General features: G+C 38.2%; 1 protein-coding gene across 4 annotated transcripts in view; it reads left to right on the top strand.

Moving 5' to 3' along the window:
* The window catches only part of sdccag8 (SHH signaling and ciliogenesis regulator sdccag8), a 415,457-nt gene that overhangs the window by 202,266 nt on the left and 187,153 nt on the right, over positions 1-26,038 (top strand). For all 4 annotated transcript variants that reach the window (XM_059985604.1, XM_059985603.1, XM_059985605.1 and 1 more), the window contains one exon: positions 19,149-19,291. In XM_059985604.1, the coding sequence (XP_059841587.1) occupies positions 19,149-19,291 (143 nt within the window). The remainder of the gene's footprint in view (positions 1-19,148; positions 19,292-26,038) is intronic.

The following is a 26,038-nucleotide window of genomic DNA, read 5'->3' as shown; positions in this document are numbered from 1 at the left end:
TCAAAAATCCAGACACTGAAAGCTCTACATTGCTGTGAGTCAGGAATTGAGAAAAGGTTAACAAGGACAAAAAGAAGTAGCACCTGCTAGAAGGAGCACTTCAGAGAACATTGAGCCTTTCCATGACACACATTGTGACAACAGTCCACGGCAATCTATTTAGTCCAACCTCTTCACCACACCAAGCATGTAATAAGTCAAAATTGGCCAAATGCCAACTGGAAACAATAAAGAGCTCATGATTAGAAGAACTTAAAAAACCTGGCACAATAAGTTACAAATTTACAGGCTGTGATGGGTGCCATAGACATGCTGTAATCTTGAACATTTGTAGGCCTCCATTAGTCTTGATAGACCATGGATTTGTGCCTTGGAAAGTTTCCAGGGTGCAAGCCTGGGCAGGGATTTTTTAATGGAAAACCGGCAGTTGCCCAAGCTGCAAGTCACCCCTCTCCACGCCACCAATGTTGTCCAAGGGAAGGGCATTAGGACCCATACAGCTTGGCACCGGTGTTGTCGCAGAGCAATGTGTGGCAACGTGCCTTGCTCAAGGACACACACACAGCCTCAGCCAAGGCTCGAACCAGCAACCTTCAGATCACTAGACGAACGCCTTAACCACTTGGCCATGCGCCAACACTCTTGAACATCTACAAGAAAGGAGATAGACCATATTGTGATAACCAAAGTGGGTCCCTGTAGATGGCCTAATTCTGAAACTATGTCTTATGGTCTTATGGACTGCTACAGGAAAATCCCTGCCAAGGACTTCCTCAGTACCCTCTTGGTGGCCAAAGGACTGCTGTCCGATATGGATTTCAGCCATTGAGAGGCAGAATGGACATGGTCTTCTTAAATTTCAACCCCAAACCAGATAATAAAAACAGGCATTTTTTGACTCAAAAATATTAATTGCCAATCAAAAGGGACTGTGGAGCATCTTTCTCAATTCAAACTGTTTTCAAAAATTCAATTCTGCCCTGCATCTGCTCCGCTATAAGCATACAAGTCAGGATCTTAACCAGCATGTCTCAGCCTCAGTGCAGACTGGATTTGGCACGGCTGCAAAATTGCTTCAGCATTTTTTTAGAACATTCTCAGTACGTTGCTACAACTCACCTCCAAGATGCTTTTTGCTGGAGTGAAGCTGATCTTCAGGTCAAATGAGAAAAGAAATGGTCATTGTCTGGCACCTAAATTGCACAGATGTTATCTCCTATCAGACAGCTCATGGCTGAATATAATCCAAATCTCAATGTATGTTAACACAGAATATTTTAAATAGAACTGAAAATTTAGCACTTATCAGATGTTTCCATTTCCACTTTATGCAGAAGAAAGATTGGCACCACAACTTGAGAAAAAAATTGTCTATCCAGTGGCTAAAATCATCATTTGGGTATGAGAAGTAGTACTCAGATGATTTAAAAATCCCAATACATATTCACAGCATAAATTAAGAAAATACCTATTGCACTGTTTAGGATCAGGATTCCAGACTGAGATATTGCACAATTAAAGTAATTAATGATTCAAAATTTCATGATTTGCTCTGCTTGGGCAGCACCCTTTTTATAAATTGAAGTTAAGTACATTAAATATGCAAAACTCATGAGAAAGGTGTATTAGATTGAGTGAGATAAGCCCACTAAATCCACATATAAATATTGAACTTAAAATAGGATTGAACATCTTTCTCGGCATATCTATTCACACAGTTACGATCCATATGGTTATCATACCATAGTAGGTCACAGACTGTTTCTGTAAGCAACGTTTTGTTTTCTCATTGACCAAGAGGCCAGACCAGCTGTTAGTATAGTCATGACAGTCATTGCATGGTATTGAACAGGTGTCAATAACTAGAGGGAGGATGCATTTAGTTGATCTATTTTTGTTGAAACATGATGTAAATTATGGTAGCTCTCCCACTATTACATTCACATCTAAGATAACACCACAGATAGGAGTTTCTACCCTCTTGATGTTGTGTACCAATTTTTTGTGCTTATGAGGAAGTTTAACATTTAAACAATAAGGATATCTCTGATTTCCCGTCTTGGTTACATGGCTCATAATGGTTTATTATTGTCACATGCACGGAGATATAGTGAAAAACTTTGATTTGTATGCCATCAAGTCAGATTATTCCAATCGCAAATATATTGAAATAGTGCAAACTGAGAACTAATAGCAAAATGCAGAATGTAATATTTTCACTGCAGAGCAAGGCCAGCAGGTAGATAAGGTGCAAGGGTCATGATGAGGTAGGTTGTGAGATTCAGAGTTCATCCGTAGAAGTCTGTTCAAGATTCTTTAAAACAGTAGAATAGGAACTGTCCTTGAGCTTGATGTTACAAGTTTTTAAGCTTTTACATCCACTACTGAAATGAAGGGGGAGAAGAGAGAATGTCCATGTGGTAGGGATCTCTTGCGATGTTGGCTGCTTTACCAAGGCAGTGGGAAGTGTTGACAGAGTCAATGGAGGGGAGGCTGTTTTTTGTGATAAAGACATCGTTGTTTGGTACAAGTAGGTGCACAGCAGAAGCTAATACAAATCTATCCTATTATTGTTACACCTCTCAGCGCCTTGTTTTTTTTTACGAGGCCAAGTTGCTAGCTTGTTGCTCAACTCAGCACGGATGGAAAGCATGCAAGGAGCCGGCTGGATTCGAACCCGGGACCACTTGCCTCCGAGTCAGGTGCTGATGCCACTACACAACCGGCCAGCATAAATCTATCTTAGTTTTGTGTAGTTATTAGTATGAGTCTAGAATCTATCTTCTGTCCTTGTAGCTTTACCTTTGTGATGAGATTGCATTCAAAGGCTGAACCATTTTTTCTGAGGCCTGCTTCCTACGCTGTGAACATAATCATCCCTGGATCTTTTCATGTGAACTTCCTTCCTCTGTAACTAACCTGATATGTGCTGTGTTTTTTTTCAGACTCATACCATTGGTATTGGATATGTGTTACTTATTAGTAACCTTGCATTTATTTAGTTTCAGTTCTAAGCAGTAATTATCACTAATGGGTCAATTGTTACCTTAGTTGATAACTTAAAATTCATGGAAACTGAAAATGTGACTCTTCAGAAATAGATATATTAATATCCTGGAGCTAACCTCTTTCAATTACTTCTCAGTTCAGTGTCTGGCATTTGGAAACTGGGTTGAAAATTTATGAGCTCTAGAGGGTGAATCCAACTGTCTCAGTAAGAGACTGAATATGTTACTTAAGTAATGTTTTGAGACCACAAAAATATTGTAAAGGTAAAATCTGTTGTCAGTTTTTTTTAGAGCAGTAAGTAATGTGATGATTGAATCATGTATGTCATCCATATGTATGTGAGTCTGTTGGGCTTAGGCAGCAAATTTGTCAGATTGTGGACTGCAAATCACTGCCAAACAAGGCTGCTAAAGATTTTTTCTCAAAAGTGTTGTGAGCTGCTATGGGTTGGGAGAGGTCCCAATATATCACTCCAATGCTACTTCTGTTTATCAGTATTGCTGTTCAGATGTCAGTGCCAAATATGCTGAAACATCTGTCAGTTTCGCTGAACTGCAGTCTGGAATTTTTGTGTTTGCCGAGCTGCATTTTTCCTTCCATTATCCAAAAGTAGGGGTAACTACATTATTGTTCAGAGCAAGCAATGTTAAATTGGCAAGTTGAATAAACAAAAAAATAAGTGGGAATGTTTTGTAATATTGTTATAATTTCACTGAGAGTGAAAAATACATTTCATCTACAGTATCAAATCTAACCAAAAAATAATGGCACCCAGGATTCCAGAGTGAAGATATTGAGCCAGCAAAGGCCGTGAATCCCACTCCATTACTGCACAATTGATTTTATTTTTTTCATGTAGTCCCATGAAGTAAAAATGGGATAATTAAAAAGGTTCAAATGGCTAAGGAGTATAATGCAACTTCTAACAGCATAATGTACCTGGGTGGTGGGGATGGTGATACATCTCTGTCAAAGGAAGTGTAAGGTGCACCTTCCCTCTGCTAGCCTGCGGGTCACCCTTGGGCAAGGTGTTGCACCTGCTTAGCCCCTCCCCCCTCCAATCAGGGCCACGTGAAGCCATGGGAGCAGGTGGTAACTGGTTGTATGAGTAGCTGCTACATATCACAAGTCCTGGTTATGTGACCACTGATTCCAAGAAGACAATCTCTGAAGAGTATTGATAATGGCCGGGCTCACCCATTTTTTAAAGACACTGACCAGAAAAAGACAATGGCAAACCAATTCCGTAGAGAAATGTGCCAAGTATGATGATGGTCATGGGATCTTGATCACCTATACATACGACTTGACACATAATGATAATGAAAATGATGTATTGGGAAATAAATTAAAGATTGGCAGTTGCAAGTAATCTGACCTGAACATAAAGAACATAGTTTCAAAAGCTAACAAGGTGGTTGATTTTGCAGTCATGATAATAGTTGATTGGTAAGCATTCTCAGATAATAATCTATTTGTTACTGTTAGAGCATGTTTTGATAAGGGAATTCCCAATGCTGACGTCCAAACTGGGATCTAAGTAGATAGAGGAATAAAATGCATCCATCTTTCTTTTATTAATTTTATTTGGTGATACAGCACTGTAACAGGCCCTTCTAGCCAAACAAACCCATGTCACCCAATGACACCCATATGACCAATTAAGCTATTAACCTGTATGCCTTTGGAATGTGGGAGAAAAGCAGAACACCTGGAGAAAACCCATGCAGTCATGGGGAGAAGGTACAAAATTCTTGCAGACGATGCCAGAATTGAACCTGGTTCGCTAGTGCTGTAATAGCTAGTGCTAGCGTGCTATTGTGCTACCCCCACCCCCACCCCGTGGTCTTCCATGTGCTGCTTCATTGCCTTGTGCCAGAGTCCAGGCCCTGTGCTGATTCATTTGCAGTTTTGCCTTATCTTCTGTCAACAAAGCAAACCTGGACAAATAATTCTGTTAGATGTCATCTTGGAAGTTGTAGAGGAACTGTTTGGCTGCACTTGCAGCGAATTCTTGAGGGCAACAGCGAGAATACTGTCTGAAATATTGCCTTCATAGTGTTCAGAACACCCAGCTCCTTCTGAATCAGAATCAGATTCAGATTTGTTATCATCGGCATGTGATGTGAAATTTGTTACCTGAGCAGCAATGCAATACATAATATAGAAAAAGATAATAATAAATGCATAAATAAATAAATTACAGTATACATATAATGAATAGATTAAAATCATGCAAAAAGAAATAATATTTATTTAAAAAATGTCGTAGTGTTCACGGGATTAATGTCCATTTAGGAATCGAATGGCAGAGGGGAAGAAGCTGTTTCTGAATCGCTGAATGTGTGCCATCAGGCTTCTGTACCTCCTTCCTGACAGTAACAATGAGAAAATGGCATGCCCTGGGTGCAGGAGGTCCTTAATAATAGACACTGCCTTTCTGAGACACCGCTCCCTGAAGATGTCCTGGGTACTTTGTAGGCTAGTACCCAAGATGAAATCAACTAAATTTATGACCCTCTGCAGCTTCTTTCATCCTGTGCAATAGCCCTCCATACCAGACAGTGATGCAACCTGTCAGAATGCTCTCCACGGTACATCTATAGAAGATTTTGAGTGTGTTTGTTGATATACCAAATCTCTTCAAACTCCTAATGAAGTCTCGATGCTGTCTTGCCTTTTTTATATCTATATTGATATGTTGGGACCAGGTCAGGTCCTCAAAGATCTCGATGCCCAGGAATTTGAAACTGCTCACTCTCTCCACTTCTGGTCCCTCTATGTGGATTGGTATGTGCCCTTCGTCTTACCCTTCCTGAAGTCTACAATCAGCTCTTTCATCTTACTGACATTGAGTGCAAGGTTGTTGCTGTGACACCACTCCACTAGTTGGTGTATCTTGCTCCTGAACACCTTCTCGTCTCCATCTGAGATTCTACCAACAATGGTTGTATCATCAGCATATTTATATATGGTATTTGAGCTATGCCTAGCCACACTTGTTGCTGTTGTTGGAATGAATCAAGTTGGATGAAGATCATTTCAGTGATGATGAGGTCCTTGGAAGGAAGATAATTACAATAACCTCTTTCTTAAACAAGAAAAAATCTGCAGATGCTGGAAATCCAAGCAACACACACAAAATGCTGGAGGAGTTCAGCAGGTCCTGCAGCATCTATGGAAAAAAGTACAATCGACATTTCAGGCTGGAGACCCTTTGGCAGGATCGAACCTCTTATTGAAAAAGAACCTTTTTCTCATTGTCAGCAAGACCAAGGAGCTGATTATTGACTTCAGCAGAAGGAAACCAGATGTCCAAGAGCCAGTCTTCATTGGAGGATCAGAGATGAAGAGGGTCAGCAACCTTAAATTCCTTGATGTTATTATTTCTGGGTCCAGCACATATGTGCAATTACAAGTTAAGCATGGCAGCGCTCTCTACTTCCCTAATAATTTGCAAAGATTGGCATGACATCTAAAACTTTGACAAACTTCTAGAGATGTATAGTGGAGAGTTTGTTGACTGGCTGCATCACAGCCTGGTATGTCAACACCAATACCCTCAAATGGAAAACCCTACAGAAAGTCATGGATACAACCCAGTCCATCATGTTTAAAGCCTTCTCCACTATGGAGCACATCTACGTAATATAAACAGACAGACAGACATACTTTATTGATCTCAAGGGAAATTGGGTTTCGTTACAGCCGCACCAAGAATAGTGAAGAAATACAGCAATATAAAACCATAAATAATTAAATAATGAGTAAATTATTCCAAATGGAAATAAGTCCAGGACCAGCCTATTGGGTCAGGGTGTCTGACACTCTGAGGGAGGAGTTGTAAAGTTTGATGGCCACAGGTAGGAATGACTTCCTATGACGCTCAGTGTTACATCTTGGTGGAATGAGTCTCTGGCTGTTGCAGGAAAATACCATTCATCATCAAGGATCCATACCACCCAGGACAAGCTCTGTTCTCGCTGCTGCCATCCAGGAAGGTGGTACAGGAGCTTCAGGACTCACACCAACCAGATTCAGGTCACTACCGCTCAACCATCAGGCTCTTGAACCAAAGGGGATAACTTCACTTACCCCATCATTGAAATGTTCCCACAACCTCGACTCATGTTCAAGGACTCTTCATCTCATGTTCTTGATATTTATTGCATATTTATTTGTTAATGTTATTTCTTTCTTTTTGTATTAGCACAGTTCGTTTTTTTCTGCACTCTGGTTGAATGCCCAGGTTGGAAATTCTTTCATTGATTCCATTATGGTTATTATTCTTTATTTATTAAGTATGCCCAAAAGAACATGAATCTCAGGGTTGTATAAGGTGAAGTGAATGTACTTTGATAATAAATTTACTTTGAACTTTGAATTATAAGTGGATTTATTTATCTTTAATGAACTATCCTATGCCATCAATGAGGATAGTGATGCTCATGAATTTTCCTCTTGATTGCTTAATTCCCACTGCTATTCATAATTGGATGTGGGAGCATTATAGAATATTAATCTATCCAGTGGGTTTGGGAATGCTTTGCTCTGTCATAGTGTAGTTATGATTCTCCAATATGTACTTGACAAAGTGAATTTCTTTTTAAAGACCCAAAATTCTTATTCAAGCCAAGACTCAGTTCTTACTTTTTTTTTCAAAAAATTCTCAGCTTAATTAATGTACCTTACTCACTTTTATTTGTAATCAGAGTTCCTTTTGTTAAATTGGTGTGATTATTACAATTTGTGTGAATCAACATAATTATTTCGAAATCATGTGAAATTTTCGTCTTCTTGTTTGTAACTGTTTTCTTCTCTTTGGGCATCTCCTCAGAATGTACAATGATCTGTTAGCACTCTGGTTTTGTGCATTCTGATGTGGCCGACATAGGCAATCTGGGAGTTGTAGATTTACCGACAGATGGGGCATGGGATAGCTTCTGCTTCTGCTTGGTACGCGCAAGCACTGCCGGGTGGCTGTTATAATGTGCAGTTGGTGTGAACGGTGAGAGTTAAATTGTAAAGTGAGCTTTTTTGACAAGATCCCCTAAATTGATTTGATTGAGTCTATCTTTAAAAATATTAATGTCAGAAATACTGCGCAGGTCTGACGGCAGAAGATTCCACTCTCTTGTTGATCTTGGGTAGAGGGAGTACTGGTAGCAAACCTTGTTGAATGAAGGAGTTTCCAGTGTGTAAGGTCCAGTTTGCTGTCGAGCTGAACAGACCCTGTGACGGATTTGGATGTTTGATGGAATGATGTTGTGAACTTCTTTGAAAATGGAGATTAACCATAGTTTAGTACGTTGGTTTTTAGGTGGTTCCCATTGAAGGTTAGAGAGCACGTTGGTGACACTGGATTTCCTGCTCTATTCATTCAGCACAAAGCGAGCAGCACGGCGTTGAATTTTTTTGATGGACTTATTGTTAGCTTGATGGGGATCCCAAATGGCCGCGCAATACTCAAGCTTTGACGGACGAGCGTCTTGTATGCCATGACCTTGATGGATTTACTACATGAGTGGAGGTTTCTTTGCAGGATGCCCAGCGTTTTGTTTGCTTCGGCTGTAATCTGATTGATGTGGCATGCCCAGTTAAGATCCTTGCTAATTTCAATGTCAAGATACGGGTGGTGGGCGACTGGTTAAAGAATCTTTCCTTTCATGTTATATGTCGTGTTGATGGGTTTAACTTTGTGACTGACGTGCATAGCATTACATTTAGTTGAGCAGAAGGACAGAGCTGATGGGATGGACAGGTGGGTAGATTACGAGGTGCTGTACTTACTTCTTCTGCTTTTATACCTTTGTGCTCCCAAAGTTTCTCGATGCTATCCTGAATTCTCTTTCTGTACTCTGAGCAGCCACAGGCCAGAGGAAATTTGGAGAGCATTCTAATTGTGTGTGTCACTGGTGTGGAGGGGCCACTGCACAGGATCAAAAGAAATTGTATCCATTAGTGAGGACCCTAACCATCCAGGACATGCCCTCATCTCATTAATGCCATCAGAGAGGAGGTATAGACAGAGGCTCTCCTTCTCTGACATCATATTTCTGAATGGACCATGAACACTACCTCACTACTTTTGCTCTCTTTTGGCACTAATTATTTATTTTTTTATTATAATTTATTGTGCATTTTATGTATTGTACTATTCTGATTCTGCAAAACAACAGATTTCGTGACATACAGTTTGTCGGTGATAATAAACTGATTCTGAATCTGGAAGAGTTTGTGGTACCTAATCAACCACTTCAACCTATAAAACTAGAGTGGAAGCAAATCATCTTGATCTGACAGGTCTGCCTAAGAAAGTGAAGGAACTGCAAACAAACAGAGGGAAAGTATTGATAAATATAGGGTTCTGATTATTAAAAACATTGGATCAAAGCAAGTTTCACAGCACAGAAAGTCTAAGCTTTAACCCTTGGCTTTGCTCCTATAGAAGTGTAGTGGAGAGTATATTGACTTGGCTGTATTACAGCCTGGAATGGAAACTCTAATGTCCTTGAACTGTAAGTTCTACTAACAGTACTGGATGCAGCCCAGTCTGTCACAGATTGGACCTCCCAAGCATAAAACACGTCCACGTGAAACGCTGCACCAGTAAAGCAGCATCCATCATCAGGGACCCTTATCACCCAGGACATGCGCTCTTCATCAGGAAGAAGGTACAGGAGCCTCAGGATCCTCACACCACTAGGTTCAGAACAGTAACTACCCCTCAACCATCATGCTCTTGAACCAAAGGGGATAACTTCACTCGCCCCATCGTTGAAATGTTCCCATAACCATGACTCATGTTCAAGGACTCTTCATCTCATGTTCTCAATATCTATTGCTTATTTATTTATTATTATTGCTTCTTCTTTTGTATTTACATAGCTTGTTTTCTTCTCCACTCTGGTTGAATGTCTTAGTTGGGTAGACTTTCACTGATTCTGTTATGGTTATTATTCTATTTTGATTTATTGAGTGTGCCCCACAGGAAAATGAATCTCAGGGTTGTATATGGTGACATTTATATACCTTGATGATAAATTTACTTTGAGCTTTAAGCTAGTGACGGACATAATATTGCTACACTCACCAATAAAGCCAAAGTACAGAGAAGATAATATCGAACAGGAATCTGGAATTATTTTTACTGAAATCAAAATCAGATTGTTTAATCTCCTACTGCTTGGCCAGAAGGGAGCTTTCAACTTCCCTTTATTCAAATTACCTGAACTAATATATAAAACTTAATATTTCAGTCCATTGAGTCGATAATGGGATCCAGAGCAATTCCAGCAGTGCTATTCCTTTTAGCTTTCCTGTAATCTATAGCCACATGCCCATCAGTACCCCCTGATGATTTCCCTGCCACCCGCTTGTGCTGGTTTAATTCACAGTAGACTAATAACCTACCAACTAGAATGTCTTTGTGATCTGGGGAAGAAGTGGAGCACCCTCAGGAGGCCCAAGCGGTCACTGGGAGAGCATGCAATCTCTGCAGGGACAGCCCTGAATGGCAGAAGTGAACCCAGCCTGCTGGAGCTGTGGGGCAGCCCCATCTGCTGTGTCACTGTGCTACCAACACAAGTAGATTTTAAAATGAAAATGTAATTGCAAAATGGTTAATTATTTTCAGAAGTGTGTAATCTATTTCGTGCGTATCAGTAAATCAAGATGTTTTCCACAGTACTCAATACTAGTTCAGCCTTCTGTGCGTCATGTACTTAAGACAAGTTTATCGTCTCAAAAATTTAAATCATGCATAATTACCTTTCCACTGGATATTCTTGCCTGGGATTCTTCAGAAAATAGACATGTTTGCACCTAAATGTGATTAATACGCTGCTGCTGCTGCAGTAACTCAAAGCATTTCACCACATCTTCAGCAAATGTCAGAACTGATTTCCTTTCATCACGCTTGGATTTTAACACCATTCTCAATGGTTTTCTGTTATGTTTTACTGAAGATTGCTAATTTTATAACTGTGAGATAAAGTTTAGAAAGTTATTTGCATGACCTTTATACTGCTATGGTTTCCATTTGGAAACATTACAAGTAGTCTGTTGAAACATTCATCAACATCTGCTGAGTTATATACTCAGTGATTGTGTAACAAAATAATAGAGAAGTACTACTATTTGCAAATTCCTAATTAAATCCATGTATAGGTTCATCCAACATGATAACATTCACTTAGGCAAGAAAAGATACAAGAGTATTATTATTAATCAAATACACGAATATGCAACCGTATTTAGAAGAAGGTTTAAAAAGAACACTAAATTCCAAAGCTACATGTTGCAAAACTCATCTAGTTAGCATTTATGAATATGGAAATCCTACCAGACAGTGACAGCCGAACAATGAGCTTTTCAGCAGTCATGAATGCAAGAATAAAATGACTGAATCAGATGAAAGATCTTTCTTGGTGCTGTTTATGAAAAAAAGGATATTCTCCTGTTGAAGTGGTGTAAAATCTAACACAGCCATTGTGGTGAATTAAAAATTTCAGAATTGTTTGAACTCCTTTCAGTGGGTGGGGGTTTGGGGTGGTGGGAAATGAACCAATTTATAATGTAATGAACTGAAAGAATATAACTGGGATTGTTGGAATTTCTAAATTATCTGACACGGGTCTTTTAGACAATGATGGGGGAGAGGAGGGAATAGTTTCTGTACCCTGCAAATTGGCAAGAATTGGGTTAGGCAATTTAGATAAATTTCCCCTATAAGTTTATCCAAATTCACTACTTAACAAAAGAATACAGGCTTCGTCCTATTGTGCTGTGGAATGTGCTCCTTCCTCTTTAGGCAGTGGAATCCTTTGGCTGTGTCTGATAATTATTAATATATCATCATCTTCATTTGACATACTGAAGAGCCGTCAATTAAACCAGCACCCAATTAAACTGAATGCAAGAATCCAAGCGTTCCTTTAATTGCACTGAGGTTAGGAATTTTATACTTTAGTTTCAGTATTTAAAGGGACATGAGAACAGAGCTTATTCCTAAATAAAGAGAAAAAATTGAAATTTGGGATTAGGAGAATATTGTTGAACTAAGAAATGAAATATAGTTATTGAGACGTGAGAGAGAATATAACTGAATGCTGTGCTAAGGCACAACAGATGTAAGATCCTTCTGCTTTTAACTCATTAAACAGGATTGAAGAGGCTTTGGTGTACTGTGCATTCACTTCCACCTAACCTCCTCAGGCAAATCTCCTTCTTCGTCTGCTGGAAATCTAGGTCCCGTAAGCATCCTGCTTTACAAGAGCATGAGGTGAAATTGTTGGAAGCGAAAAGCAAGAAGGAGGGAAGGTTTGAATATGCACTTTAATTTCTGAGGCTGATATGTCTGCTTCAGATCTGATTAACTAGTCATCCAGGTACATGTGGAATCATGGTTGCCCAGAAACCATAAACAGGCTTCTCTGCTGCTGCAAACAAACCTACCTTTAATTGCCTGATAGTCTAAAGCTAGACCAGATGGTAGAGCATGTAGGGATGAAATATCCTAGTCCGCAAAACCTGAAAATGCCTGTTGTTTTTCTGTGCTGGAATGTGGGATAAGTATCCTTCGGGTCCACAGCACAGAGATAGCTGTCTGGTTGGATGACTTTCCTAACTATGCCGAGGGATGCAATATTAAAATATTGTGCAAAAATGCTTGTTTGAATTTATGAGGTCAAATATAGGGCAATGTGTTTCTGATGCGTTGCACATTGATAGATACCTAAACTAAAAGCTGTTATTCAAAGATACAGCTTGTACATTCTGCAAATTTAACCACTAATTTTCTTTGCAACATTTGGTGGTTTATTAATTTGATAATTATAATTGTTGCTAAAGTCATTGACATTTATTTAAATATGCTTAATTATTTATTTCTGACCATTTTGATAACTATTTGGGTTATTATTCAAGCAGAAGGCATCCCTCTGACTCAAGCCTAAGAGTCATATGGGGTAGGAATTATCATACTATGATCACAAATTTATAAATAAGTTTGACAGAATTTTGTTTTTGTCAAGATAAAAGATCTTGAATCTGCAGAAAGCTATGATCACAAATGCAGAAGAGATTATTAGTTAAGTTGTGTTGCACTGCTGTTTTCTTGTCCTTCAGTTGGGATGCAGTTCTTCAGATTGTCAAATGGCTTTCGGTCTAGCTCCTGAGCAATCACTAAAGGGCAAGGAGCAAGTTACTTAATGACGGAAGTGTGTGTATGTGGGTCTTGTTTTTATTTTATGCATGTTGATATTTTGTATTTTTCTTGAAAATCATTTTAACAATAAGTAAAGAGTAGAGATTGAAGAATTTTCTTGTTTTCCATTTGTGTTGCATGAAGATTATTATTGTGCCTCACTTTTTCTGCATTTCTATGGCAAATATTGTGAAGTGTAGAATAATAAAATAATGTAAAACAGTATATCAGAGGAGAGTTTTCCTCTATGATAATCACAGGGAGTGTGGAGGATGATGGACGTTAAGTTTTCAGTGGCATATTGACTTCACCATTGCAACACAGAACAGAATACTATCTGAAATAATAGTAAGAGGTCTAGATTCTTAAATTGGTTTATAAGTTCAATAGTAGTTTTGTTTTTTTATGACATCTTTCTTGACCTTAAAATGATTTAAGCCTCCTTTAGAGCTAAATTTTGTGTTATTATATCAATAAACACAGCAGTAGAATTGCTGCAGAGTAATTTTGTTCAAACTTTAATAATGACAGATTTTTTTGTGCTTATTAATATATTGCTTAAAGGATAAACATTGGTCAGGATAACTGGGATGACTCCCCAGTCCTTTGGAAAAGATGGCATGAAGTCCTTTAATTAATAAAAGTTTAAAACTTCTGAAACTTTACAATCTAGTTAATTAATTTCCTTTTTCATAGAACTTTATAGGTTTAAAGTATGTATACAGAATACAACTCTGAGATTTGTCCTTCTGCAGGCAGCCACAAAACAGAGTAACACCATGGAACCTGTTCAAGAAAACATCAAACACCCAACACATGAAGAAAAGAACAAATTGTGCAAACGGCAAAAAATGAGCAAACAACACATAGAATATCAAACCAGAAGTCCAGTAGTAATCAGTTTAGTTCAGTTCAGCGCATTGCAGGCCACAGGGCCATTCTTCACCTCAGCTCCCCAGTTCTCTTTGATCGCTCTGATCAGACCTCTCGAAACAGCAAATAAAAGAGTAACCAGAATCCAGCAACACGTGCAAAGTCCTCCAAAACAAATCCACAGCCTCACCGATCAATCCTTGCAATGTGAATCCCAAGACTCCTGCATCTTTCTACAAAAGTTAGCGAGAGGGTGAGGAAGACCAGTCACATGCAGGCAGAGGCATACACTCGCCCGTCCTCCACTCTCATCCTCGTTGACTTCAACATTGCATGATGCTCAATCGGAGATAAGCAATGGAGTTGATCATGGGCTGGCACCCCATCTCCAGGATTCCAGGCCTACAAGCCACACACTTAGCTCCAAACCTCAGTAAAGTGCCAGATCACTCATTCGGCCCAACACACACCATCAAAATGGAGATCACAGGTTTTAAAACTATATTAATAGCTAGAGTAAATGAAAATCAAAAATAATTGAAGGTGCTGGAAATTTGAAATATAAACAGGAACTTCTGGGAACAGTTAAAATATTAGGTAGTATCAGTGAAAGAGAAACTGAGTTAACATTTCAGTTTGAAAGTCCTTTGCCTCTGACCTGTGTACAAACCTTGGCCAAGACGTGGATTTCCTGAATTTTGGGTGAGGGCAAAGAGGTGGAAGAGTTGGGGAGAAGGAATGATATTTATTGGCCTGAATTCTAGTATATAAAAACATGATTGTTTTGCACTTTCTTAACAAAGGATGCCTCTTGGAATAAGTAATAATATCGTCCTCTGTAAGGCTGAGAGAGAAATAATTTTGAACATACAAAGGTGATTATTCTGGAAGTGTCCAGCCAAATTTCTGGAGTGACACAGTTTAACTTAGAAATGGTCTTCATTGTGTTGCACTCCAAAAGTAAATTATTTTCAGATGCTTAGCGCTTAAAAAACTATGATATGCAACTGAATGTCTAGGCCAAGATCTTTCTGGCTACACATCCATGTTGTAATCAGGAGCATCCTAATTCAGCAAGTGCAACTGACTTCTTGTTTCTGTTTGGGACAGTGCCCAGCATCTTTCTAAAAAGCCTGGCAGGATCCTAATTTTGATTTGAGAGAGATTTCAGGCATTACCACTGCATAAAAGAACATGTCTGATAGAAAACTATTCTTTGAAATTGTAAATAAATGCTGATTTATCACATTTAAAAGCAAAAGTCAAGATACTGGCATTTAAATATTAAAGGTAGATTTTGAGCAGGATGTAGGGTTGGAATTTCTCTTTTCAGGTAGGACACCTTGCTTGTATAATATGTTACTGAGAAAGATTATTGATAATTATGGGTATAGAATCCAGCTGTGTTTCTTGAGAAATGAATATTGAAGGGTATGGGAGAAGGTGAGAGTCAGACCCATCAAAACGTTTATAAGTTAGATAGATTTCCCATCTTGAAAACAATATTTGTTCGCAGCAAGTCACTGCTGCATTTGGGTTTTATGCAACAGAGAACATTGTTTTTCTTTTGACACCAGCTTTACATGGTAGAATTTATACAACGTTCTTCTTCGATTAATTGCCAAGTGGTAGTTTTAAGCTGATTTATACTGTTTGCCATGCAATGTTATGAATTGGATTTCAAAGAGTTGCAATGCCAGTGACCTGGTAACATTGTAGTGCATGTAAATTATAGGACACCTAGTAGATTGGTCGGCAGAGCTGTCACTGTCAGTGATCGTTTCTTTCACTTAAATGCCGTACCAGAGAAAACTGATAAATATATAAGTTGCCAAAAAAGCATCCACGTCGACACCAGGAGTATATTTGAATCAGAGTTTCTGTAAACTGTAGATTTTAAAAAATTGTGAATCTTTGTACCGCGGCATATTAAATGTTTCATTCTGGAATTTCATTTAAATAAGTGAAGCAGAAACACTTTACCAAAGCGTATATTTTACACTGAAATGATTAGACTTGTAAAATATACCTTCTGTAGTTACATTTGGCAGCATATTGACTAGGCTTTGTGCAAGCTGATAATTTGGGACTGTTTGGATCATAGCAGTAGAAAGCAGGAAAAATTATTTGAGGCACTGGAATTTTTGGATCAATTTTTTTTTAAAGTTGTTTCATTTTGTTGTATATTTGATAGTTTAACGTGTAAAGCAGAGAAGTTGGATTTGATGGAAAAATCGCAGAGCTGAGATCACAAGATAACTATTTTTCAAACATTTTGGCCAAGGCAATTCTCTAAAAAACCCTTGAACAGCCTACTTTAAAAAAATACTGTTTTTTGACAAAATTGGAAAACATTGGGCCCCTTGTGTCTGTGTATTAAATGATATAGTAGGCACAAGGAGCCATATGTTCGATATTGGCCACTGATATGATTTTGGGATCGCCTCCACTTTCCTACCTGTCTCCCATAACACTTGACTCTATTTTTAGACCACAAATCTATCTGAGTCTTGAACTATTCAATCGGATACCTTTCACAGCTTTCTGAGACAGATAATTCCAAAGACCTGTGATTTCCTGAAGGAAAAATATTCTCTTAGAAATGGGTAACCACTTCTTCTGAAATTATGCTCAGTAGTTCTAGATTCCTCATCAGGAAAAGCAGCCTCTCAGTTTCTACCCCATTAAACCCCTTCAGATGTTATGTTTCAGTAAAAAAGTTATCTTATAACCCCACATTTTGTTTATCCTTTCCTCATAAGGCAACCCTTTCAAGTCAGCAACTCATTCCAGTGAATTTCCTGCAGAACAAACATATTACCCTTAAATAAGCAGTCCAGTATTGTGTATAGTACTTCAGATGTGGTCTGTATCTGCAGCAAGACTTTGCAACTTTCATACTCCATTCCCTTCACAATAAAGGCCAATATTCACTTTGCATCCTTAATTGCTTGATGCATCAGCATGTTTCACACATGAGAACATCCAGATTCTGCTATATCACAGAATTTTATAATCTCTCTCCATTTAAGCAATCCTGTACAGTTCTCTCCTTCATACTAAGGTGAGTCACAATAGACAGTAGGTGCAGGAGTATGCTATTTGGCCCTCCTAGTCAGCAACACCATTCACTGTGATCATGGCTGATCATACACAATCAGTACCCCGTTCCTGCCCTCTCCCCATATCCCTTGACCCCGCTATCTATAAGAGCTCTATCTAACTCTCTTGAATGCATCCAGAGACTTGGCCTCCACTACCTTCTGGGGCAGAGCATTCCACCTCACAGTGTGAGGCAGTCACCTCACATACATACTCCATCACCCAAATATTTACCGCTCATTTAACCTATTCGTAACTTTTTGTAGGCATTGTGCTCTCCACACATCTTGCTTTCTTGCTTATCTTCAGCAAATTGAGTTATGGAAATAAAAATAAAATCACCAGAAATCTTTATACATGCTGGCTGCTTATAGGATCAGTGAAAATAAGACCATAAGATATTGGAGCAGAAGTAGGCCATTCAACCCATCGAGTCTGCCCTGCCATTCAATCATGGGTTGATCTAATTCTTCCAATCATCCCCACTCCCCTGCCTTCTCCCCATACCTTTGATGCCCTGGCTAATCAAGAACCTGTCTATCTCTGCCTTAAATGCACCCAATGACTTGGCCTCCACAGCCACTCATGGTAACAAATTCCACAGATTTACTACCTCTGACTAAAGGAAGTAAAATGAATGGATTTTTTTCATGAAACATCCAAACCTGGCAGTGCATGAGTCCGTAATTACATTTTACAGAAAAATAATGTGATAATAACAATGACATTAAAATTTTAAGAAAGTAGGTTACTTTAAATACAATGTGCAGGATGAAATGTGTATTATTAAAAGGAATTTTTACATTGTACTTTGCGGCCATGGGGTATGACTGGGGGGAAGATGGTGGTTAGCATGTTGATCTCTGCTGCAAGAATTTAGCATGTGATCAGCTAATCCAAGGATATATAAATCCAACTACATTTAACCCAGCAATATTTAATGCTGACATCAAGAAATGCAACAATGTGGTTAAAAAATGCCATAACTCCCAGTTCATTGGGACCAAAATAAAATCATTAACAGTAAAAAAAAAATTGTCACAAGTAAGTTATTTGTATTACTCATGTACTGGCTCAGCAGTAGCTCAATTGATAATCAGCATTTTATGTTTGAACAAGTCTATCAATTTTAACTTTTAATAGAGTTTGAATTATTCTACAACAATTCTATACTTTCTCTTTTGAATTTTAAAATTTTTATTTCTCCTACTTTTTCTGGTATAAGTCAAAGATCCATTGATGGTAGATTAGGCACTTATTTTCACCATGGTGTTATTTGTTAAAACATGACTATACTCTCTGTTGTATTCAATTAGTGATAGACTGTATAAGAGATGAAAATGAAGTTTTATTTATCAACTATAGTGTAAATTATATCCACACAATGATAAAGTCACTGTATCCCACAGATCACAATTAAATGTAAAGAAATATTGTTAAAGCTTGTTATTGAAGCTAAGTTATAACTCAACTGTTTCAATCTACCTATCGCATCATTTTGGTAAAAGTTAACAAACATTTTTAAAACAATAAAATGTCAGGGCTTCAGACTGGTTGATTACAGAGTTCATTTGAAGAGTTAAAATGGGAACTGTTGAGAAATAGCATGAAAAAACTTATCACTTGGAAAGTAAGCTGAGAGTATTCAATGACCTATTGGTTGCAACATCTATTTCAAATTTAAAGTTCGTAAAAACAAAAAAAAATTCTCATGTTTGTGAGTTCCTGCTATTTTGCTTGCCGATTAATAGAGGATCATCATTGCACTACTGAAAGTTAATGTAATTAAAGAAAAACATTTTCACTGATATTTTTCACAAGTTTTTTGTATATATAGTGCTCCCAACATGATAGTGTGGTTCTGTTTGCTTAACTGAGATTTTCAAGTATCACAGTTTTACAAGATGCTTTTTGTTGTTTTAGAATCAGTTTTTTTTAAACTATGTTTCCTCCTTAGGAGCAGCACAAACTTGAGCTGGAAATTAATGAAACTAAGTGTCATTTGGAGCGTGTCCAGCAGGATGCAGCAAAAACGAAGGATGAATGTCTAAAGCTGATAGAACTACTGAGCAAAGCCGAGCACCAACTGCACCTCACCAGGTACAAATAATCCTGTTATCTGCCAGTGGCAATTCATAACGCCAGCATCAAGCTGCCTGTCTCTACCGCAGGCAATAAAGCATTTTACAGATATTTTTGGTGATTTGCAATACCAACTGTTCACATTTTTGCCTACTAATTGCTGCAGTATTAACAGGTGAAGCTATTAAAAAACCAAACTGCAGGTATGTAATTATACAAAACCAAATGTGATGATTTTTCTAATCTGTCTTAAGGGAAAAGCAGCATGATGTTTGTAACATATGGACGGGTGATGGGATTACCAGATGTTCTGAGGTTTTTGTTTTTTTTATTCTAAGATCTCTTGTATTCTGTCAGTTTGAGTTGTAATGATGTGGGAACAGCACAACATATGATATTGTATCATGATAAATAGTCTTAATAAGTGGTTGTTATAACAGGATGTCATTAATATAATATCTTGCGCATTTTTTTACCAACTTGAAAACTTTTGTTTATTTTTCCTGTTTTACCAACAATAACAGTACACACTGAAATTATCACGGCTCCATCTGTGATTGGCAAAGTCACAATTAATTTAGTTTTCAACTGTCCTATATTTGGCCATATTTTGAGAAGATAAAATCTCTGTCCAGTATCCCTTCATTGATGGCAACCATTTTCAAGTTCAGTCAGATTTTTCAAAAATTCATTGACAAGCTGTGGTTGTTGATGGCATCCTGGCATTTATTGTCTATCCCTAAACCTAAACTCAGGAGACAGTTCAGACACAATTAGGGCTGGAGTCACATATAGGCCATATCATGTTGAGTTGGCAAACTTCTTCCCTGATTATGTTCTTTACAACAATCCAGTAGTTACTTTGTTACAATTATTGATAGTTTTTCTTGGACATTTTATATAATTTATATTCCCCAGCTACCATCGTGTGATTTTGAACTTATGTCTCTGGATAATTAGTGCAGTACTCTGATAGCAATCAACTTAATCATTCAGCCGCAATGCCCAAATTATACATAACATTTTCAGTCTTGAATTTTCTTTCCAGTTGTGACTTTTTTTGCTATGATTTCTACTGTGTCACTCTTCCCAGACAAGGTCAATCACACCAACTTACTGTTCTTTGCACTTTAAATCTAGAATTTTGCTTTTCACTGGTGTCTGTAAAAGAGCAATGCAAGGATGCCAAGAAAGAGCAAGGTTTTGTTCTCCCCTGAAAACCACTCCTCCCCACCTCCATGTCCCCTCACTTCATGCAGATATTCAGGATTATTGCAGCATCCTTACTGCTGAACCGGCAGAGACAAGTTAATTCAACATGTCATTAGTGAGTTTTCATTGAGGAGTCAATATAACTCATGAGTTGGAAGCTCTTCCAAGGGTAAATTCTACCTACGTTATAATTTTCCATGAAGAACTTATACCACTGATAAGAGTGATTGGGCAGTGTACTTCAAAACTGCCACCAGACCTAATCTTTAGTTGCTGCCAGTCATGCCTGAAAATGCTCATGATGACTCTCCCTCAATTTTCCTTTTTGCCTGCATCATGGACCTTTACATGCATCATTTCAGATTGCAGCACCTCCTCGCACTTTGTGGTATGTTATTGTTCAAGACCCAAAGTAGAGAATTGAGTGCAAAATTATTGGTTACACTCTAGTGCAGTATTCAGAAACTGCTATGATGGTGGAGCTTTTAACTTTTGAATAAGATGTTAAACAGGACCTGCCTTCTCTGTCTTGTGGATGTGAAGGAGTCCATGTGATGCACCATCAATAACTCTGGGAGACGTGAGACGAGATATAGGCTTTTATTGGCTGGAAGAAAGAACAAGCAGCAATTGACCACCACACTACATCCTGGAGACTGAGGCTGGGGCAGTGTCTCCAATCGCCTTTATACCGGGGTCCGTGGGAGGAGCCACAGAAGCAGTCAGCAGGGTACCTGTCCAGACAGGTATATGTAGTTCACCACATCATGGTTTGAAGAAAAGCAGGAGAATGATCCAAGGCCTACCTCTCATCAACAGAAAATATCTGGTCATGATTACATTATCGTTTGTGGAGCTTACTGTGTGTAACCTGATCATCATGTTTCCTACTTTGGAAGACCATTCTATTTCAGAAATGTTTGCTGTACTATTAAAAAAAAATCCTTGAAGAACTTTAGAGGGTCATGAAAGGCACAATACAAATTTACTTTTATTTTTCATTCAACATCCATGAAGCTACTTTTGAGAACTTGACAGTGTAGGGATTCATAATACAAAAATCTAAATCCAAATCCCTTTGGTGCAACTCACTGACATTTCAATACCTTGGTGGTTGCACACTTCTTTTCTAACATTTCTGGCATTGCATTAACTATCTAAGTAACATGTCAGCAGTAAATGAGTTGCCTTGACTGGCAAAGTTAATTCTGAGATATAAAGCATTCCATTATCCATGTAGTCAATTAGTTATAAGAACTCTGAATGCAATTGGGACTAAGTCAGGGACCCGCATTAAATTTACCAAGGTCAGAATCTTTGTCACATCTTGGCAAATTCCTCACAAGGCCCACAAAAGATGTGAGCGTTTTATAACGAAGCAAGCTCTATTAGGCACGTTGCAGCTGACTTCATCACTGACTAGCCTGGCTTCAACTGGTGAGTACCTGAGAAAATAGTCTTGCATTGGATTCAGCCAGAAAAATAAACATCTCCTGCTCTTCTCCATCTTTTACCATGCTATTAATTTTTCCCCTATAGTTTTGTGGGGAGGATTAAAAAGCAAAAAAACATTTTTTTCTAAAACACTACAAAGAGTTCAGATTGTCAGTGAACAGACAAATTACCTTTTCCAAAAAACTTTGAAACTTAGTGATTCTAATTATCTTTTAGTTTCAGTTATTTGCCAGAAATTCCTTTCATTACAGTGGACAATCAGGGATGCAGAAAATATCCCCTACAGTACCAAAAAAAAGATACAGAAATTGTAATACATGGAGCAACATTTTATGCCCCGTGCAATTGAGTCTTGCCAAGAACACATTCATATTTTGTGCACTGGTAGCATGCTTCAGGAAATTTATTATATAGGAAATATGTATATACAGAAATGTTAATTAGCATGCAGTGTCCCTATTTTGCACAAGCAAGATTCCTCTAGGCTCATAAGGCCCACAGAAGATGTGAGCATTTTTCAACCACAAGCTGTAGTAGGCATGTTAAACCTGACTTCATCAAATTTAAGTAGCCTGACTTTAACTGGATCATAACAGAAAGTTCAAGGCTTTTGTTGTCTTTCAGACAGATGTTGATTTAAGTGGGTTTCTGTGGATTCATTCACCTTCAACCTACGCCAGTGGTGTCAACCTTCTCAGGATCTACAGTTGCCTTTTTGCACATTATCCTTTCTGCCCAAGGTCCAGTCCAATCCTACTTCCCCCATTCCCTTCAACACATGTTGGAGGAACTCAGCAGGCCAAGCAGCATCTCTGGAAAAGAGACCTTCATTTCAGACCGAGACCCTTCTTCAGGACTTAAACTGCTTACTCTTCGCCATAGATGCTGCCTGGCCTGCTGAGTTCCTCCAGCATTTTGTGTTGTGTTTCGGATTTCCAGCATCTGCAGATTTTCTCTTGTTTGTGATTCACCACTCCTTTCACCATTACTCTGTCAACCATCAGAAACTTTCTCCACAGTGGCAGAACGAGCAGAGGGAAGGCTGTTGGATGTTAACTTTCCTTAAGGGCAAGTGGCCTTGAATGTCATTGTTTGGTGTCTGTTAAGTAAGGGCTTATATGTGAAAGATTTCAATAAGATTGAAAGAGTGTGAAGAAAATTTACAAGGCTGTTGCCAGGACTTGAGAATCAGAGTTATAGGGAAAGGTTGAATATTTTTGGACTTTATTTCCTAGAGCACAGGAGAAAGAAGGGAGATTTGCTAGAGATATACAAAATTATATAGGGTATAGATAAGATAAATGCAAGCAGGATTTTTCCACTGAGGTCTGTGAGACTAGAACTGGAAGTTATAGGTTAAGCATGACAGGTGACTGTTTAAGGGAACCTGAGGGATACTTCCTTCACTCAGAGAATGGTGAGAGTGTGAAATGAGCTGCCAGTGGAGGTGGTGGATGTGGGTTTGATTTCAACATTTAAGGGAAATTTAGATATGTAAACAGATGGGAGGGGTTTGGGTACATGGCCAGGGTGCAGTCTAGGCAGAATAATAGTTCAGCATGGATGAGATGGGCAGAAGGGCTTGTTTCTGTGTTGTAGTGTTCTAAGATTCTGTGGAAGTGTACCACGTAATACTATGGAAACTCAATATAGATCTAAGGAATAATAAGGAATTGATTGAAGGATTAAGACTGTTATAAGAGTTAAGTCTATATTGCATAATGTATATGATGCCACTACTTGGAATTTACAACAGTGCCGTGGTTTCAGAACTATAATATAATTTAGTTATTATACTACACTTGGGGTGAACTGTTGGTTCTGAAAAGAGTTTGTGAAATAGAAAGTGAGTTGAATAACATGATGGGAAGACAATTGAAATCTAATGGACAAGCTGTAAGTGCAGAATAAAGGAAAGGAATGTAGGGAGCACAAGAACATGAATAACTAAGGATGAAATTGAGTAACTTCAGGTAATCTTACCTGCATTTGAGCTTCTGAGAATAGTAGCATATTATGAATGAGATATTATTAAACTGATAACTAGAACATCATTTACATAAGAGGCTAACTCCACCATCACTATTGCTAAAGCAGCTAATGATATTTAATTGTCAGATTCCCCTAGAATTTAGATTTCTGTTCTTCAGGCTTAGGAAGGGCTGTATTAAAAAAAAAGTGTGCTTAATGATGCCACACTATATCTAATAAAATACCTTTGAATTCAAGCCATTTTTCATTCAGCATTGCCTAACTGTCTTAAGATTCTATCATTTACTGTAATGTTCTTCCAGGCACACTATTACTGGTGGGAAGCATTTTCATGGTTACATTGGTCTAGGTGAAGCATTCAACTTTGAACACCCTTAACGTTTTCATGTTCTTTTTGTTGTTTCCTGTTAGCATTGTGTAAATGAGTTCAAATCTGGTTTGATATTATTATTCTGTCAATGAGAATATTCATTAGAAATGAACATGTAGTGCCTATGGCCAGTTTTCCTCTTTGGCTAGTAACATTAAGGTTCAAAGTTTCATTTTATTATCAAAGTGTGTATGCAAAATGCAATTCTGAGATTTGTCTTCTCCAGGTCGCCATAAAATATAGAAACCATAAAAGTAGTTGAAAGAAAAGCATCAGTAACACCCCCCCCACAAAATGAAAAAAAAATAAAAACTTACAAACCCTCTCTTGCACAAGAACTAACTAGATCATCTACATGGGGAAACAACAGCAACAACATCAAACCCCAAACCACCCCCCCCCAAAGAATGGGAGAGAACACAAATAGGAACAAGTTTAAATAGGAACAAATAGGAACAATTTAATTTGAACTGTAGTCCAGTCCATAAATCTCAGGATTTTGGTAATATCTCCAAGAGCATCGGGAACCAGCAGCCCTTCGAAGGGAAGCAACTTGAACCAGCGGCCTCCACAAGGGTAGCAACCTCTTCAAGAACCACTCACTCTCCTCTGCATTTGCCTCTATGTTTCAGGCTTCCCTAGCACTTCAATTAGCAAGAACTGCAGTTGATCGTGGCCCTTCGTCTCATCTCTGAGCTCTTCCTCATGAAATCTTGTGCTTGCATTTCTTTCCTGGCATTTTCTAAGGGACAGTGGACTGTTAGCTCACTACATCAAACTATGGACTGTAAATCACGAGTTCCAACAGTTTCAGAAACAAAATTAAAATTAAAAGGAATAAATGGAAGACATAGAGCAACTGACATCTAGAAGATGTCGTGCCTGAGGAAGCATTGTTCACTGGCACAATCTTGACCAGAAGTTTAATTGTTTAAGATAGGAACGTTTTAGTCCATTCATCGGTGAAGGTAGTAGGTTACATGTGACATTAAAATCATTTTTCTCTTAAAGAAATCAGGTAATTTAAGCAAAAAAGAAGCATGTAATTATTCAAATAGTGTGCTGTTATTCTACACATTATTATATGCGTGTGCAAAGTCTGTGTGTACAGACACATTTATTTGTCTTGGGTGCATGTGTAATTTAAAGGTTGGGTGTCTGTTCATTTCTGCTTCTTTCTCAACTTCCAAAGTCCCAAAGCTCCACATAATATCCTTCCCAACCGAACTGGAAAGTGTTCAACAAAATTTAAATGAATCCTCCGGATGGACAAAAGAAATGAAATCTCTAATTAAATCCTACAAGTGAGAGGAAGAATATGTGCAATAATGACATTAGAATTAATACAAGAAGGTTTAGAGAAGCATCTAAAGCAACAAGTGTCGCAGCACTTTCAAAATGAAGAGCAAATGGAATCTGGATAGCAGTGGCCTCAGTGGTTATGATAAAGCTTTAATATATATTCATGTGTCCTCATGTGGAATACTTTGAGCACTCTGGTGGTCACAGGTCAGTACAAAGGCAGTACAGAGGAGAAATAGGTATAACCAGAGGTAAAAACATTGATTATGAGGAAAATTTTTATGTTTATTCTAGAGAGAAGATTAATGGGAGAAGGTGAAAGCTCCTGACTAATTAACATCAGATTTAAAACTATACCCAGAATGTTACCTTGATGTGAGCAAAGACTGGAGGCGACTTTTTAAAAATAAGTTTGAAATGGAGTTATCTTTTAT

Source organism: Hypanus sabinus, chromosome 12, assembly GCF_030144855.1.
Source record: "Hypanus sabinus isolate sHypSab1 chromosome 12, sHypSab1.hap1, whole genome shotgun sequence".
In the NCBI taxonomy this organism is placed as follows: domain Eukaryota; kingdom Metazoa; phylum Chordata; class Chondrichthyes; order Myliobatiformes; family Dasyatidae; genus Hypanus; species Hypanus sabinus.
This window is presented reverse-complemented; position numbering and strand designations above follow the sequence as displayed.